The following is a 15,998-nucleotide window of genomic DNA, read 5'->3' as shown; positions in this document are numbered from 1 at the left end:
ATGGAGCTGGAGATAGAAATGGAGCTGGAGATCGATAGTAGGTAGCCCCAGCCCCAATCACAGCCCTAACCCCAGCCCTAACCCCAGCCCCAGCCCCAACCCTATCCCTAGTTCCAACCTCAGCCCTAACCCCAGCCATAGCCCCAGCCCCAGCCCCAGCCCCAGATCCAACCCCAGATCCAACCCCAGCCCCAGCTCCAACCCCAGCTCCAACCCCAACCCCAACCCCAGCCCTAACCCCAGCCATAACCCCAGCCCCAGAAGCAGCCCCAGCCCCAGCTCCAACCCCAGCTCCAACCCTAGCCCTAACCCTAGCACTAACCCTAAACCCACCCAAACCCCAACCCCAGCCCCAGCACCTGCTCCAACCCCAGCCTCAACCCTAGCCCCAACCCTAACCCTAGCCCCAGCTCCAACCCCAGCCCCAACCCCAACCCCAACCGTAGCCCTAGCCACAGCCCCAGCCCAAACCCAGCCTCAGCCCAAATATTTGCCCCAGCTCCAACCCCCGCCCTAGCCCAAACCCTACCCCTAAGGATAGTTTTAGTCATCTCCACCACGTGAAGCTCCCAAACGTGATCATCTCCACCATGCTGAGTCATATACGTCACATGAGTATTTTATGCTCATTGTTAGGCGCTCCCCCCCCTGGTGAATGCTATGTACTTACCTTTCTCTGTTTCTCTCCCGAGTACAGGCCTCGTGGCTGTGAGTCTGGAATCAAGGGGTTAAAGGCTCCTGTACCCGATTGGCCAAGCTGCGTCAGGTGACGGGTGACTCATCTGAAGCTTAAATACCAGAGTTTCCCAGGATTCTCTCTCTTCTTCGTAGACCCTGACTTGTGAACAGCCTGCTGGTGTGAGCTGAGGAAGGCCTGGCCACATGGCATAGAACTTTGTGTACTTTCACCATTACTTGTTAACAAATATTGAAGTGGGACGGATAAGGGCTGACCTTAGTGTTTTCGTGTATTTTGTTTCAGGGTTATATCTCTTTAGGCAGGTTTTAGAGTCTCTGGTTCGACGGTCCATTACGTGGCTGGCTGGAGCACTGTTTAATTGTTTGTTAGTCCATCCATATCCCTGACTGGGTTGATTAAATCGGGTTTGGGTTTTGTGTTCCATTGAATAATTAGAAGATTTTTGAACTTGAACCTGGTTTTTGAATTATGTTACGCGGCTCTGAAGTACCTGCATTCGGGAGTCGTAACACTCATAATGTGTAAAATAATACAATAATGACCATAATTATCAATTATAATTGATAAATGAACAGTGTGCTTCAACCTATTCATCTGGTTAATATTGTTTTAGAGGAAGTTGGTGAAAAGTAATGTGAAGGTTACCATCCTTGCTGAAAATCACCACTTTTTCGGCAGTAAACTGTTACGAAGGTTTAAAATAAATGCGTTAGACTGAAAAAGTTTTATTTTGATAGTTTATTTGTGGAAGATACTGTATAATTTGAAAGTGCGACAAAAATTTGATTTTATATTCTTAAATCAGTTATATTTTGCAGTGTTGTTCATCATAAAAATATGATGGATATGACTGAATGCAATGGGCAACCTGGAAAAAGAATGGAAAAAAATAAATTAAATTCTCTAAAATATTGCACCAAACATATTTTTCACATATTTGAGATGTTCATCTATGTGAAACAACATTCAAAGTTGCAAAAAATTAAGTTTTATTTTCGGTTTTCCAGAAACTTAAAAGTAGACACTTACTGAAGAATCACCCAGGGATATACTATCACCGGTTATGTTGCTTGACTTCACTTTGCAGCCAGTTACAGTATTCAAGTCTGTCTCTTGGCATTCTTGATGGCTTTGCGAAGATCAGAACAAGCTTTCTTGTATCTATTGGTCCTCATTTGTAAAAAGACCATCAACAGCTTATCTGTAAAGTACATTCCTGTTCCTTTATCCTGGTCAGCAATTTGACCTTGGTGTAAAACATCATTGTTGACCCCAAGTATTATGAAAAATTCTGAAATATCAGAATTTTTTAGCTTTGCACAACAGTTAACTGATGAAATAATGTATGGTGAAATAGAGGAAACAATAACTGCGCTATACAGCACTTAAACCCTTAACGTTCTTGTGCAAATGATTACTGTTTTCACACTCTTTATGTTGTGGGTTAAAGCCCTGCTTCCAAACCTTGAAAAAAGGATGACATTTAGGTGGACATTAAACATTCTAAAATAAAATTTTGAATCATGGCTTGTTGTGATTCAAAGTCACGCCTTTAGATTAATAAATAAATCAGGGCTTAAATGCCAGTATAGTAATTTAACTACAATATTACTCCGAGGAGTTTAGCATAATTTTTAGCACTCACGTCCAGCTCCACCACATTGCAACTTAACAACTTGCAACTGGTTCAATGCAAGCACTTGGTGACTGAATTATAAACCACAATGACAGGATCATTTGCTGATATAGTCTTTCAGTTCTATTCTGTTACAGCAAAGGGTCTGGGAAAAGTCTTATTACCATTTTGTAGCAGATCGATAGTGAAATCTGTTGATTTTTTATGGAAAATAATTAAGTGTTTCAGCAATTTTTTTTCCAACTAGAACATAAAAATCAGAGAGCATTCAGATTTTTACAGTTCCAATCAATAACTATTAAATGGAAAATATTTACAGAGAACAGGAAATTTTCTCCCAATTCTTACCTGTGTACAGAAGGAGTATGGTTTAATGCAGGATGGATTGCAGTGTCTGGTGGCAGTTGGCTGGTTCAGAGGAGAACAACCTCCTGAATTTAACACAGACATTATACATTTATAAGGCTCAATAATACTGTAGATGGGAAAATATTAAAAATGTATGCTTTTTTATATTGCAATGTTTATTAACACTAATAAAATCATGCTCAAATTGAATAATATGAAAAACTATCCAAGTTACAGGTTATAAAAGTATGAATTATGAATGAGGTCAGCATTTGTTTTACAAATACTATTACATTTTCAATATAAGGATGTTTGGATTAATGTTCCATGCTAGACATTCTATCAATTTGAAATGTATGGGGGAAGGAACCAAGGGCATTGATTCAGATTCAGATTTCAGATCAGATTCAGATTGACCGGTTGCATTGTGGCTTGGTTCGGCAACTTGAGCGCCCAGGAGAAGAAAAGACTACAAAAAGTAGTAAACACCGCCCAGTCCATCATCGGCTCTGACCTCCGTACCATCGAGGGGATCTATTGCAGTCGCTGCCTCAAAAAGGCTGGCAGCATCATCAAGGACCCACACCATCGTGGCCACACACTCATCTCCCTGCTACCTTCAGGTAGAAGGTACATGAGACTGAGGACTGCAACGTCCAGCTTCAGGAATAGCCACTTCCCTACAGCCATTGGGCTATTAAACTCAACTGAAACAAAACTCAGAACATTAATAGACCATTATCTGTTTATTTGCACTTTATCTGTTTATTTATTCATGTGTGTATACATTAATATAATGGTATATGGACACACTGATCTGTTCTGTATTCATGCCTACTATATTCTGTTGTGCTGAAGCAAAGCAAGAATTTCATTGTCCTATCTGGGACACATGACAATAAACTCTCTTGAATCTTGAATCTTGAATCTTGATTCACATTTATTGTCACATGCACCAATTAAGGTACAGTGATATTCGAGTTACCATGCAGCCGTACAATTAAAAGAACACACAATTAAAAAGAACGATAGAACTTCACATAAACATCCACCACTGTGATCACTGTGATGGGAGGCAATAAAGTTCAGTCAGTCTTCCTCCTTTTGTTCACCCGTGTTTGAGGCCTTGACCAGCCGCAGTCGCCTCTACAGACGGCCCGATGTACAAACCTTCTCGTCGGGATGATCAAAGCTCCGACGTCGGGACGGATGGAACACACTTGGAGTGCTCGAATCGGCCACTTTCTTACCGGAGACCCTGGCTTCTCGATGTTATAGGCCCCAGGCCTTCCGCGGTCTTTTGAGGTCGGAAGTTCGCTTCTATTCTATTTATAGCCATGCGGGACGGCTCAACAACGGTGCGTGACAGTAAATGACTCCAATCAACGGGACAAGAATTTTTTGAAATTGAAGATGAAGTGGTCAACAGTGTGCCAAGTACTAACTCACGCTGCTATATCAAAAGTGCTAAAAATGAAGGATACAAGTTGTAGACATATGTCATTGCAAAATCAAGCTTTTGATGTTTGCCCATATTGAAAAATATATTTTTAGCTATTTTCAGTTTTAGAAAATTGGATTGGGAAATCCAAATGGCTTCTCAGCCAACATGGAAAAGAACATTAACATTACTGTTGAAAAGTGAACGCGTGCTTGTGACAACATCCTGTAAGTTCCCTGAATATGTCGGGTCAGGTGGACAGCGTGTGAAGAAGGCTTTTGCCATGCATGCCTTCATTGAGAAGGATATTGAATACAATAGGTGACACATCATGATGCAACTGTACACGTTTTTGGTGAGAAGTTAGAACGGGGAACATGGCAGAGATAACTGTGTGAGCAAAGGTTGAGGAATAATGTGCCCCTGTCCTGTTAGTTTGGTCACTTATATTTGTACCACACCTTTAATATTGCAGTTGAAACCACAGAATCATTTCTGAAGAATGGACAGAATGAGAGCATATCTAAGATGGGATGCATCACTGAAAGACACTGATTGGGAGATCAAAAGAAATGATATATTCTTGAGCAGAGACCAGTATTAGAGGTGTTTGCAAGTTTTCATCCTGTATGACAGTCAAGTTATTGCACAGTTGAAGGTAATGGTGAAGGTATTAAGGAACAACAAGAGGTAGCAGGTTCAGAGACAGTCAATGACATGCAGGTTTATGTAACCAATCATTGTTCATGATTCCGTTTGCAGAATGAAGGAGAGAGTTAGGTTTGACATTTAATATTATTCCATAACTGGAGAATTATACAGAAATCATTTATCTCAAAGTGAATTTCTGGGAGGAGGGCTTGTGGGATATTGGTTTGGATTTTTCATCTCCTTTCTAGATAATCCAACTTCACAAGATATTCCCAGGAGGTATCCACACCAAGTACTAACCAAACCTGAGTTTCTGCTTAGTTTCTTAGATCACTCAGCATCAGGCATTTCATGACACGTAACAACTTAAATGCCAAAATCAGGAGGAAAAAAACACACTGCATAGAAGTTACAGCCCAGTTCAGAACATTCCTAAGTGACAATTTATTTGAGGAATGCAGTGAATAGAATGTGAAAAGGTCAACTATTCTTTAAAATCAAACACGAATGTAACTGTAAATGTCTACAGAATGGAGAGTCAAATACATTTCTTTACCTGTCACATTTACACCATCTGAGCGGACACACCACACATTGCGCTCATTACCACTCCAAGGACTTGACCTCCACTCATACTCATGGCACGTTCCTTCTGGAAATTAAAGATACAAATTGCAGTTTTCATAAAGTGTATTAAATGAACATTCAAATTATCGTTTTTTACTTTGGTCGACAAAATACAGATACGTTTATCATCCATATCAATTAATTGGATGAGAACTTACAAGGCACGATTAGTACGTTTGCAGATTACACTTAAGTGGGTGGTATTGTAGATAGCGAAGATGGTTGTCAAATAATGCAGCAGGATCAGTTAGGCAGGTGGGCCCAGGAATGGTTAATGGAGTTCAATACAGAGAAATGTGAGGTGTTGCAATTTGGGAAGTCAGACCAGGGCAGGACCTACACTGTGAATATCAGGGGTCTGGGGAGTGGTGTAGAGCAGAGGGATCTAAGAGTACAGGTTCATAGTTCCTTGAAAGTGACGTCACAAGTAGATAGAGTGAACAAGAAGGCATTTGGCACAACACGTGTTCCACGACTCAGGGACCCCGACTGTCCTTTCAAAGATTCACTTGCGCCTCCTCCAACCTCATCTACTGTATCCGTTGTTCAAAGTGTGGACTATTTAACATCAAGAAACCAAACATAGACTGGGCAATCATTTTGTTGAACACCTTCACTCAGTCTGCCTGGACCTACCTACTCTTCCGGTTGCTTTAATTTCACCTGTTTCCTTGATCATTGTTACTTCTTTGCATCTCTTTCATTCATTTGTTCTATATTTATCTATATCAACATTTATATCTCTTGTTTCCTTTTCCCCTAACTCTCAGTCTGAAGAAAGGTCTCGACCAGAAATGTCACCTATTACTTTTCTCCAAAGATGCTGTCTGACCCGCTGAGTTACTCCAAGTTTTTGTGTCTATTACCAGCATGTTACCCTATGTACAGTACAATCTCTGACTCACTACATGTATCAGAGGATGAGTATAAATCACTATCTAGTATAGATAAATGTACTAGAGTTGTAAACCCCTTGAATTGAGGAATGTACCAGACCAATGCTTACTGTCATTGAAGGTACACAAAAATGCTGGAGAAACTCAGCGGCTGCTGCACCTGGAGTCTCTCCAGCATTTTTGTGTACCTTCGATTTTCCAGCATCTGCAGTTCCTTCTTAAACGCTTACTGTCATTGAACCTAAAAAGGTAATTTCAAATCTTTTATTTGACATTGTGCCCTATTTCGGCATATCTTCAATTACTCTTACTGATTTCTACATAAGCACCTTAGAAAGCTTCCCATCTGAATGCATCACAGCTTATTATAGCAAATGCTCTGCCCAAGACTAGAAGAAATTGCAGAGAGTTGTGAATCCAGCTCAGTTCTAACACTAGCTCTGTCTACACTTTACACTGCTAGGGGGAAGCAGCCAACTGGGGCAACTCACACCCGTCAATCTCTCTTCTCTTGTGGCGTAGAGGGTACAAAAGCTTGAAAGCATGTACCACAAGATATCATATGCTAAGGAGGAATTGATGATCTCCCAATCTAACTCACTGTGGCCCTTGCAATTTCTCTGTAGCTGTAACATATATCCTGCATTCTGTTTCTCACTTTCTATTTTGAAATAGCAGGCAAAAAGAAAAGTATTTAACTGTACCTCAGTCGGCGTGACAATACCAACACCAAGATAAAGAAAATAAAGAAAATAATATTTTGGCCATCCATTGGTGAGCACAAAAAATAAATTTTGTAAAGTTTACAGTTAGAATGAAATAAAAAATGAAAATTAATGTGACAGTATGCAAGATTAAGGAATGAAAGAAAATAAATTATCGAACAAGAAAAAGGTTAGCTATCACACCAAAATGTATTTTGACTTCATGTATCAGTTATCCTATCATGGATTTTAATCAACCTATTTATTTCCTGCTGAAAAAGCTCAGCATTAATCCTTCCTAAACCCCAATGGGTATTTAACAAGCTCCAGGATACTCACACACTGTCATATCTCAATTTTACTTCGGAGTCACATGAGTGGGAGTAGGGCGCTCCCGCTACAAGCTTGAAGGAATGGACCGTTAGGTAAGTACTTACCCACAGGTTCACAAGTTTGCTCCTCTTTGTGCACCAGGGGAAACTGGAGCAAAGCAGCACAGAGGGAAACCGCCCCCGTTCGACTCCAGGGAAGGAGCGTTCCGTCAGTGGAGGGGGCGAGAGGCGGCACCTGGACCGCACACGCTGCGGTCCACAGTCAGGGTACTGAGCCGATGCCCAGTCCGCTAAGAGCTGTCTGACCAACAGCAGCGGACTGGAGGGAAATTCAAAAACCGGCCGGTAATCCCTGCATACTCCGACAAGGAGACTCGCCGCACGAGAACGACAGAAACACCGCCCGAGAACGGCAGGCAGCCTCTTGAGCAAAGTTGGCAACCAAACCTCGGGCTGGAGACAGACACGGAAGATGGAACCGGCACTTCAAACTACCACCCTAGAGCGAGTAAGTGTCTGTTTTCCAAGCCTAGAGAAAGGTCATGGAGTAAAAAACTCCAGCGAGACTTGCCTCGGGAGCTGGGGCAAGCTCGCCAAGGGAGCATAACACTCCCGCTCCAGAGAACTAACAGCACTGGCCATCTCCCTCATCAGAGGGGATCGATGGCGACCAGGGCTGGGCTGGTCAAGAAGAGGGGTCACTGGCTGAACAACATCGGGAGTATGCTTGAGGTACAGGATCAGGAAGAGCTGCTGGGTGTGAGATACCGCTACGTGGCTACACCACGAGCAAGATGGCCGTTTCAGTCTAAACTGACGGCCAGCTTACTACCTGTCTTTCCAAAAAACCTCTCCAAGACAGGTAGTCATGAGGCGTTGGATTTTATCACGCCTCCCCAAAATTGCATTTACTCAAAGTGCCTACCATTATTGGGGGTACATTGAGCAGGGCATTTAAAAACCCAAATATCTTAAATTGCATTTGATACCCCTGACGTCGGCTATCATTTTTGCATGCTCATTCCAGAGGGGCAGGGTAGTATGGCAAAACACCTAACCGTACTGTTCAACACAGTATACGACCGCAACCCCTGGAAGGAAGTCATAAAACCTGCCCTCAACCTAAAAAAATTCACAGGACTGTGAGAACGCCGACCTCACAACCACAGATCCTGCTATCTGGTAAAGTTACCAAATCAAGCCTAATAATTGGACGAAGTATCCAAGATATTCGGCATCATGAGGGCAGGGCCTGGAATGAGCAAACCACACAAAACCAGACAGCAGTACCTCCACGCATCCACCAGTAGGTGTCTACTTAATGGTACTGGTGAAAGCTCGGGGCCCGCATGCCAGTCCCCGTAAGCCTTTTCAGGCCAGGGCCCAGAGCGGGCCCCATGGAAAATGTGCCACCCCTCAACAACACCATCCCGACAGACAAGGAACCAGAAACCGAATAAATGAACACACCACTAAACAACAGTGGAGGCAGGTGAGTATGGTTCCTACTATCACATAAAAGGTGAAGGGTTTGTACCAACAGGGTGGGGGAATCACATCTGAGTTTGGAAGCATGAAGAACTATCACACTTGGTAGTTATATACTAAAAGTATTCAAGGATAAAATTGAATTAAGAAACTTGCCACCAGTTCAGCATGCACCCCAAAGGGGTTTACCCTCCCACTAAAAAAAGAACATGAGGGACTAGCTGAACTGGAGGAGATATACAAAGGTGTCATAAAGAAGTCTAATATGAACCTTTGGTACCAAAAAACCCAAAGATGGTGATTGTCGCACCATCATTGACTTAACCACGTGAATATTTTCACCAGGTATACACACTTTAATGGAAAACTTGTAACTGCTAACCGTGGATTTCCTAGGATACTTTATGGTAGACATCGACTTAAAAGATGCATACTATTTAGTACCCATTCATCAAAGATCTTCGGAGATACCACAATTTACCTGGATGGGGTAACTATGGCAGTATAAATTATTGACAATGGCTAAATATGAGCCAAAACTGTTTTCCAAGATATTCAAACCAGCCCTGACACTATTAAGGAACATATCGTCATGGCATGTCTCAATGATATTAACGACAGACAAAACCATGGAAATAGCTAAATCAGCAGCATTAGCTACTAAAACTTATTTAGCCTGGGCTCTGTCATACAATCCAGATAAATCTATGTTGACACCATCCACAACTATTGACTATAACTCTATTCACTTGTCTATAACATTGCCAAAAGGAGAGTCAGCGTACTGGCACAACCTGTAACAAATTAATGGTAACAATCAACCAACCAACCATTCAACAAAGTGGCAAGAGTAATTGGGAATTAGTAGCAGCATTACCAGCTACTTAACTTGAACCTTTCCATTAGAGCTAAGGTGCTAGTGTTTAAACAAAATAACCCATATCTAGAACAGGTGGTAAATGGACTAATCCATTTAAGCGCCTTGAGTATTAGAAAGGCGCTATATAAATCCCATCCATTATTGTTATTATTAATCTGGAGTCGTCATCACTACAGACACTGGGCATAAAACCTAGTTGGAAATATTGAGTGTGTTCTATGGGTAAAAGCATATTGATCAATAGTGCACCATTTTGCATGTTTGTTTATAAATTGGCAACATCACAGTGGTGGCATATACCAAACCACATGGGCGGAATAAAATCGATATCATGTGACAATTTATTTAACAATTGGTAATGGTATGTCGTCAAACATATTTGACCATCAGCAACTTACCTACCAGGTGAGCTAAATACTGTAACAGACATATTAAACCAAAGTATTTGCTGAAATTACAAAGCAATATGGAACACCAGATATCGATTTCCTTGTATTCGAATTGAATCACCACGTACCAATGTATGTCGCATGGAACCAGACCTTGAGGCAACGGCAATGGATACATTCCCGCTGAACTGGGGGGGGGATCTAATCTCTATGTTCTCCCCTTTTCTACCTCATCAGTCAGGTACTACGGCCTCATCAGTCGGCTACTACGCAAAATACAGATGGTCTCTGCTTCAGGTATTTTGATAGTACCCGACTAACCTACACAGCCATGGTTCCCAGTGGTCCTCGACATGGCCATTAAAACCCCAATGACTTTTCCCAGTAGCCCAGACTTATTAACTCACCCAGTATCAGGCATAAGCCACCCATGCCACGATAAATTAAACTACTGGGTTGCAGATTTTGAAAAGACCACTGCTGGACCTGGGTTGCAGAATTGGAAAGACCACTGCTGGGCCTGGATTTGTCAGACAGCACTATCGACACGATGACAGCATCCCATCACATATCCACAAGGGAACTATACTTGGCGAACATCAAGAAGTGGGAAGATACTGTTCAAATACAGGAACAACATATTCAACTACAACAAAACCTGTACTGGAGTTCCTGGCAGGTCTTCACCACAATGAAGGACGCAGCTACAGCGCCATTAATACAGCCAGAAGTGCTCTGTCAGCCTACTTAACTCAGGCACCAGGACAACAGGCCGTAGGATACCACCCACTGGTGATCAAACTCAGGAGAGGCATATTCAACTCTAATCCCCCAGACCTAGGTACACCCAAATCTGGGATGTCAGTGTGGTCCTGACGTACCTTAGGGGATGGTCACCAGCCAGGTCCCTCACCCTAGAACAGCCCACCCTGAAGACGGTCATGCTGATGGCACTTGTCTCAGCACAAAGAGTCCAGTTCCTCCATCTACTACGATTGGACAATATGGTTATAACACCAGACCACATTTACCATTCAGGGGCTGGTCAAACAGAGCAGACCAGGAACATCAGGTCCAGTCATGGAATTCCGGGCATACCCACCTGAACCATGGTTATGTGTCATGACCCACTTATTGAATTACATCGACACAGTAAGAAATCCCCGAGGGAGAGAAAAAGCCTTATGGGTCAGCCACAAGAAACCTCATGGTCGGGTGATGAGCCAAACTATCTCAAGTGGCCCAAGCAGGTACTGGGAGCTGCTGGAGTAAATACTAACGTGTATAAATCTTACTCCACCAGGGCAGCATCCACATCGGTGGCTAAGAGGATGGACGTGCCTATGGACCACATCCTGGCTACAGCGGTGTGGTCTAGGGAGTATACGTTCCAAACGTTTTATAACAAGCCACTGGCAGAACCTGTATCGTTTGCAGAAAAAGTATTAGAATCTGCAAATATATAATTTAAGCCCGGGGGAGCATTTTGGTCTTGTTATTGTTAATAACACCATTATTGTTTTACAAACAGATTCATGGTTGATTACGATAACATACTTCCTCCCTCGAATGACTTCGGCAGCGAGTGAAGTATGAACTGTTACACGGTTTGAAATCACAGAGCTTTAAAATCTTCACGTAGTCACTCACGTGACTCCGAAGTAAAATAGTAAGATTAAACAAGAACATACCAGTTAGAAGTTTGATCTGTATTTTATGAGGAGTTACGATGAGGGATTACGTGCCCTCCGCTCCCACCCTCAATTATAGAGGTCATCTGGTATTTAAGTTCTCCTTTTCTTTACTATGTTTATTTCAATTATTGTGTCTTCTGTGATTCCACACCGCTGCTTTGAAGTATGTCGCGCATGCGTGCTGGACGGGTTCTTCACGTAATCCCTCATCATAACTCCTCATAAAATACAGATCAAACTTCGAACTAGTTCTCGTTTAATCTTACTATTCTTTAACATAAGGAAGTCAGATATTAAACACGATAGTTCCAGCTCTCTGTTATATCATTGCCATTCACATTCCTCAGATTCCAATCACCAGAGCTTATTCACCAAATTCCCCAGACAATTTGCCATATTTTTGGTCTTCATTCATATCTCTAAACTAAACTAAACTTCAACTATCCACCCCAAAAAACCCTAATGATATTCATCAAGATATAGAACATTAATTTTAAAATGCAAATTATATGGCATGTGCTGAATTTTAAAATATTTATGAATATAGGAAAGAATTACAGTTAACAAAAAATGGGGATGTTATCATTGACCTTGTTTTCCTTAGCAATCATCTTTATTAGTGAATGTAATTATGTTTTGTCTAGGTCAGGAAGAGCTGATGAGCTTGAACTTAATTTTGTAGCGGTGAAGGGCAAAGTCTTACAAATTGAACTAGATTAAAGTAACTTTCAATTAACATGTATCTTTCACAGGGATCTGTATCTGAAGGAATATTGAAAGTTGCCCACTGAGGTTTTTTTTAAAGAGAACAGCAATACTCATTGGCAGCAAAAGAGTCCTGTTTTTATTCATCTCTTTATAATAATAATAATAATAATAATAATAATACATTTTATTTGTATAGCGCTTTTCAAGGACTCAAAGTCGCTTTACATGGTGAGTCAAGAACAAAACAAAATAGAGCAGTAAGACAGAGATGCAAAAGGGAGGGGGACATGGGACTAAGGGTATGCAGAGGTGAAGAGATGGGTCTTGAGGCGGGACTGGAAGATGGTGAGGGACTCAGAAGTTCGGATCAATTGTGGGAGGGAGTTCCAGAGCCTGGGAGCTGCCCTGGAGAAGGCTCTGTCTCCAAAAGTGCAGAGGTTGGATTTCAGAATGGAGAGGAGACCGGCTGAAATGGATCTGAGGGACCGTGAGGGTTGGTAGGGGGAGAGGAGGTCAGTGAGATAAGGGGGGGCCAAGTGGTTGAGGGCTTTGTAGGTGAGGACCAGGATTTTGTAGATGATCCGGTGGGAAATGGGAAGCCAGTGAAGTTCTTTGAGGACTGGGGTGATGTGGTGCCAGGATTTGGTGTGGGTAATGAGTCGGGCGGCTGCATTCTGGACCAGTTGGAGTCGGTTGATGTTGCTGGAATTAATGCCAAAGAGAAGAGAGTTACAGTAGTCCAGTCGGGAGGAGATGAAGGCATGGATGAGTCTTTATAACATAAATACAGCAGATATGACCCTGGAACTGAACCCAGACCACTTGTCATGGTAAATGAATCGTGCAGGCACTCAGGCATTTATGAAATATTGAATAAACTGAGTAGGCTGATTCAAATGCAGCTTCTTTCCCTTCCTTTATTTTCTTCTCCTATCTTATTTCCCATCTTATTCACTTCCTGCTTTAAGCCGGAAAGAGTGCAGAGATGATTTATGAGGATGTTGGCAGGACTTGAGGGCCTGAGCTATAAGGAGAGGATGGGCAGGCTAGGACAGTTTTCCTTGCAGAGCAGGAAGACGATGGGAATATAGAGCTGTATAAGATCACGAGGGGAATAGATAGGGTAAATGCACCTAGCCTTTTACCCAAAGTAAGGGAACAAAGAACCTGGTTTGTGGGACGAGAAAGATTTAAAAGGAACGTGAGGGGCAATCTTTTAACACAGGTGGGTATATGAAATAAGCTGTCAGAGGTGGAAGTTGAGGCAGGTATTATAACATTTAAAAGACTCTCTGACAGGTACATGAATAGGAAATGTTGAGCAAGATATGGGCCAAACATGGGCAGTTGGGACTAGTGTGGTTGGGGCATCTTGTTCGGCATGGGCTAGTTGGGCTGAAGGATCCCTTTCTGTGCTGTGCTGCTGTGCTATGACTTGCCATTCTCATCAACACCTTTTTTTTACATTCCTCTTGCTTTTAGTATACACAAGGAAATTGCTCTAAAAATAGCCCTGAAATACTATGCACCCTTTTGACAAAGTGAACGATGCATCCAAGTATCAGCCCACTCCAGATGAATACTATCTGATAATTTATCTTGAAGTTGTTCATATAAATTCGAAGAAATCTCCTCCAACAATCATCACAAATTCAAACTTTGAACCCAGGTTACTTCGTCTTTACTAAAAGTATTCCTGGTTATGATGGATGACCCGTGAAGAAATTATGAACAGATTGGGCCTATAGTCCCTGGGATTTTGAAGAATTTAGTTTAGTTTATTATTGTCATGTTTACCAAGGTACAGTGAAAAGCTTTTGTGAGCTATCTAGCTAAAGAAAATATTATACACAAATACAACCAAACCATCCACATTGCACAGATAAAGGATAAAGGTACAACATTTAGTGCAAGATATAAGAGCAAGAGGTTATCACGTTAAAATATTTAAGATTCTGAAATGGCTCTTCAAGGTAGAAGCAGAGAGGTTGTTTCACTGGTCTGGAGTTTATAGAATGTGGGGACACAGTCTCAGGCCATTGGGTCTACCATTTAGGTCAAAACCAATTTCTTCACTAAGTGGGGAAAGAAACCATGATTTTCCATAGTTCCTTATGACATGGAATGAATCACCATGGCTCTTCAACCTATGTCAGCTCACAGAACGATACTATTCCCCAACTGACTTTTTTCCCTATTATCTATTATCCATACCATCCCATCAATCCTACCAGATACTACTACAGGTGCACAACCTTTTATCCGAAAGCCTTGGGACCAGACACTTTTCGTAATTCGGAATTTTTCGGCTTTCGGAATGTAAGATTTTTAGCGTAGATTTTAACGGCTGGCTCAGTGGTAGAGTGCTCGGCTCATATCCGCAAGGTCGCGAGTTTGCGCCTCGATCCCGGCAGTTACTCGATCGCGAGTTTGAGTCTTCAATGCAGTTTTTTCTTGCAGAATAGAAGAGAATAGGGAGGGTTAGGCTGGGATCATTCTCTGCGAGATGATCTTAGTGCGGGAGACAAGTGTAGGAGAGGTGTACTGACTGTGTGGGCAGAACTTTGGAAGTGATTGCCCACCATTCTCAAAAGCCGCTGTGTCTCCCTGTCCCTGGGATAGCAGGGGGCGATCAAACAGCACAATACCCCCCGCCCCCTCCAACTCCAGAGGAATCCGCTCCCCGATGGGCCGCTACGGCGACAAGTGGCAGTTCGCCCACAGCCCGAGCTGCGCCACACCAAGAACAAGACGTTCCTTGCACACCATCAGCTTCTGCCCCTACGGGGAGCGTGTTCCTCTGGAGTTGGAGCGGGGCTGGAGTTGCTGATCTGGGATCTCCGTGCTTGCAGTGGGCCTGGGGGTCGGTGTCCCGATGAGGGGGCGCAGCTCGGGCTGTGGGCGAACTGCCACTTGTCACCGTAGCGGCCCATCGGGGAGCGGCTTCTGGTGGTCCTGACGTCTCCGGCCAGTTTGCAGTTTTCCTCTGGAGTTGGAACGGGGCTGGGCTGCTGCTGGCTGTGGGTCTCTGGGATCTCCGTGCTTGCAGTGGACCTGGGGGTCGGTGTCCCGTTGGTCCTGACGTCTCCGGTGACTGGCACTGACCTGCTGGCATCGCCGACGTGAAGACAGAGCAAAGCCCCCGCGCCGGTGCAATGGGCGGGGAGCTGGAGAGGGGAAGGAAGGGGTCACACACATGGCCGGGAAGCAGAGGGGTGTAGGTGGGGTGAAATTGAAGGGAGCGACAATCTGCTGCTGCCTGCCCGCTGAGTTAAAACGTTCCCACGCAAGACTCACGATACACTGTGTATCGTGAGTCTACCGTGGGAACTTTTTAACTCAGCGGGCAGGCAGCAGCAGATTGTCAATTATTAACCCTCCCGCGCAATATACCCTCACCTTTTCTTTTATGAATGGGGATTTAGTTCCCCTTTCTTCGAGGACCGACCGGAGGTTCCGCTGTCACCTCTGCGGGCCGCCCTCGGTGAACGTCTTCAAGGACCT

At 43.2% G+C, this 15,998-nt stretch overlaps 1 protein-coding gene across 1 annotated transcript in view; it reads right to left on the bottom strand.

Moving 5' to 3' along the window:
- thsd7b (thrombospondin type 1 domain containing 7B) overlaps nucleotides 1-15,998 on the bottom strand; it is a 789,171-nt gene that overhangs the window by 23,070 nt on the left and 750,103 nt on the right. Inside the window, exons 24-25 of the mRNA XM_033024685.1 lie at nucleotides 5,333-5,428; nucleotides 2,685-2,767 (exon numbers count right to left, since the gene is read on the bottom strand). Of these exons, the coding sequence (XP_032880576.1) occupies nucleotides 2,685-2,767; nucleotides 5,333-5,428 (179 nt within the window). The remainder of the gene's footprint in view (nucleotides 1-2,684; nucleotides 2,768-5,332; nucleotides 5,429-15,998) is intronic.

This window comes from Amblyraja radiata, chromosome 7, assembly GCF_010909765.2.
Source record: "Amblyraja radiata isolate CabotCenter1 chromosome 7, sAmbRad1.1.pri, whole genome shotgun sequence".
NCBI classification, from domain to species: Eukaryota; Metazoa; Chordata; class Chondrichthyes; order Rajiformes; family Rajidae; genus Amblyraja; species Amblyraja radiata.
The sequence above is the reverse complement of the archived record's forward strand: the minus strand, read 5'-3'. Positions and strand labels throughout refer to the sequence as shown.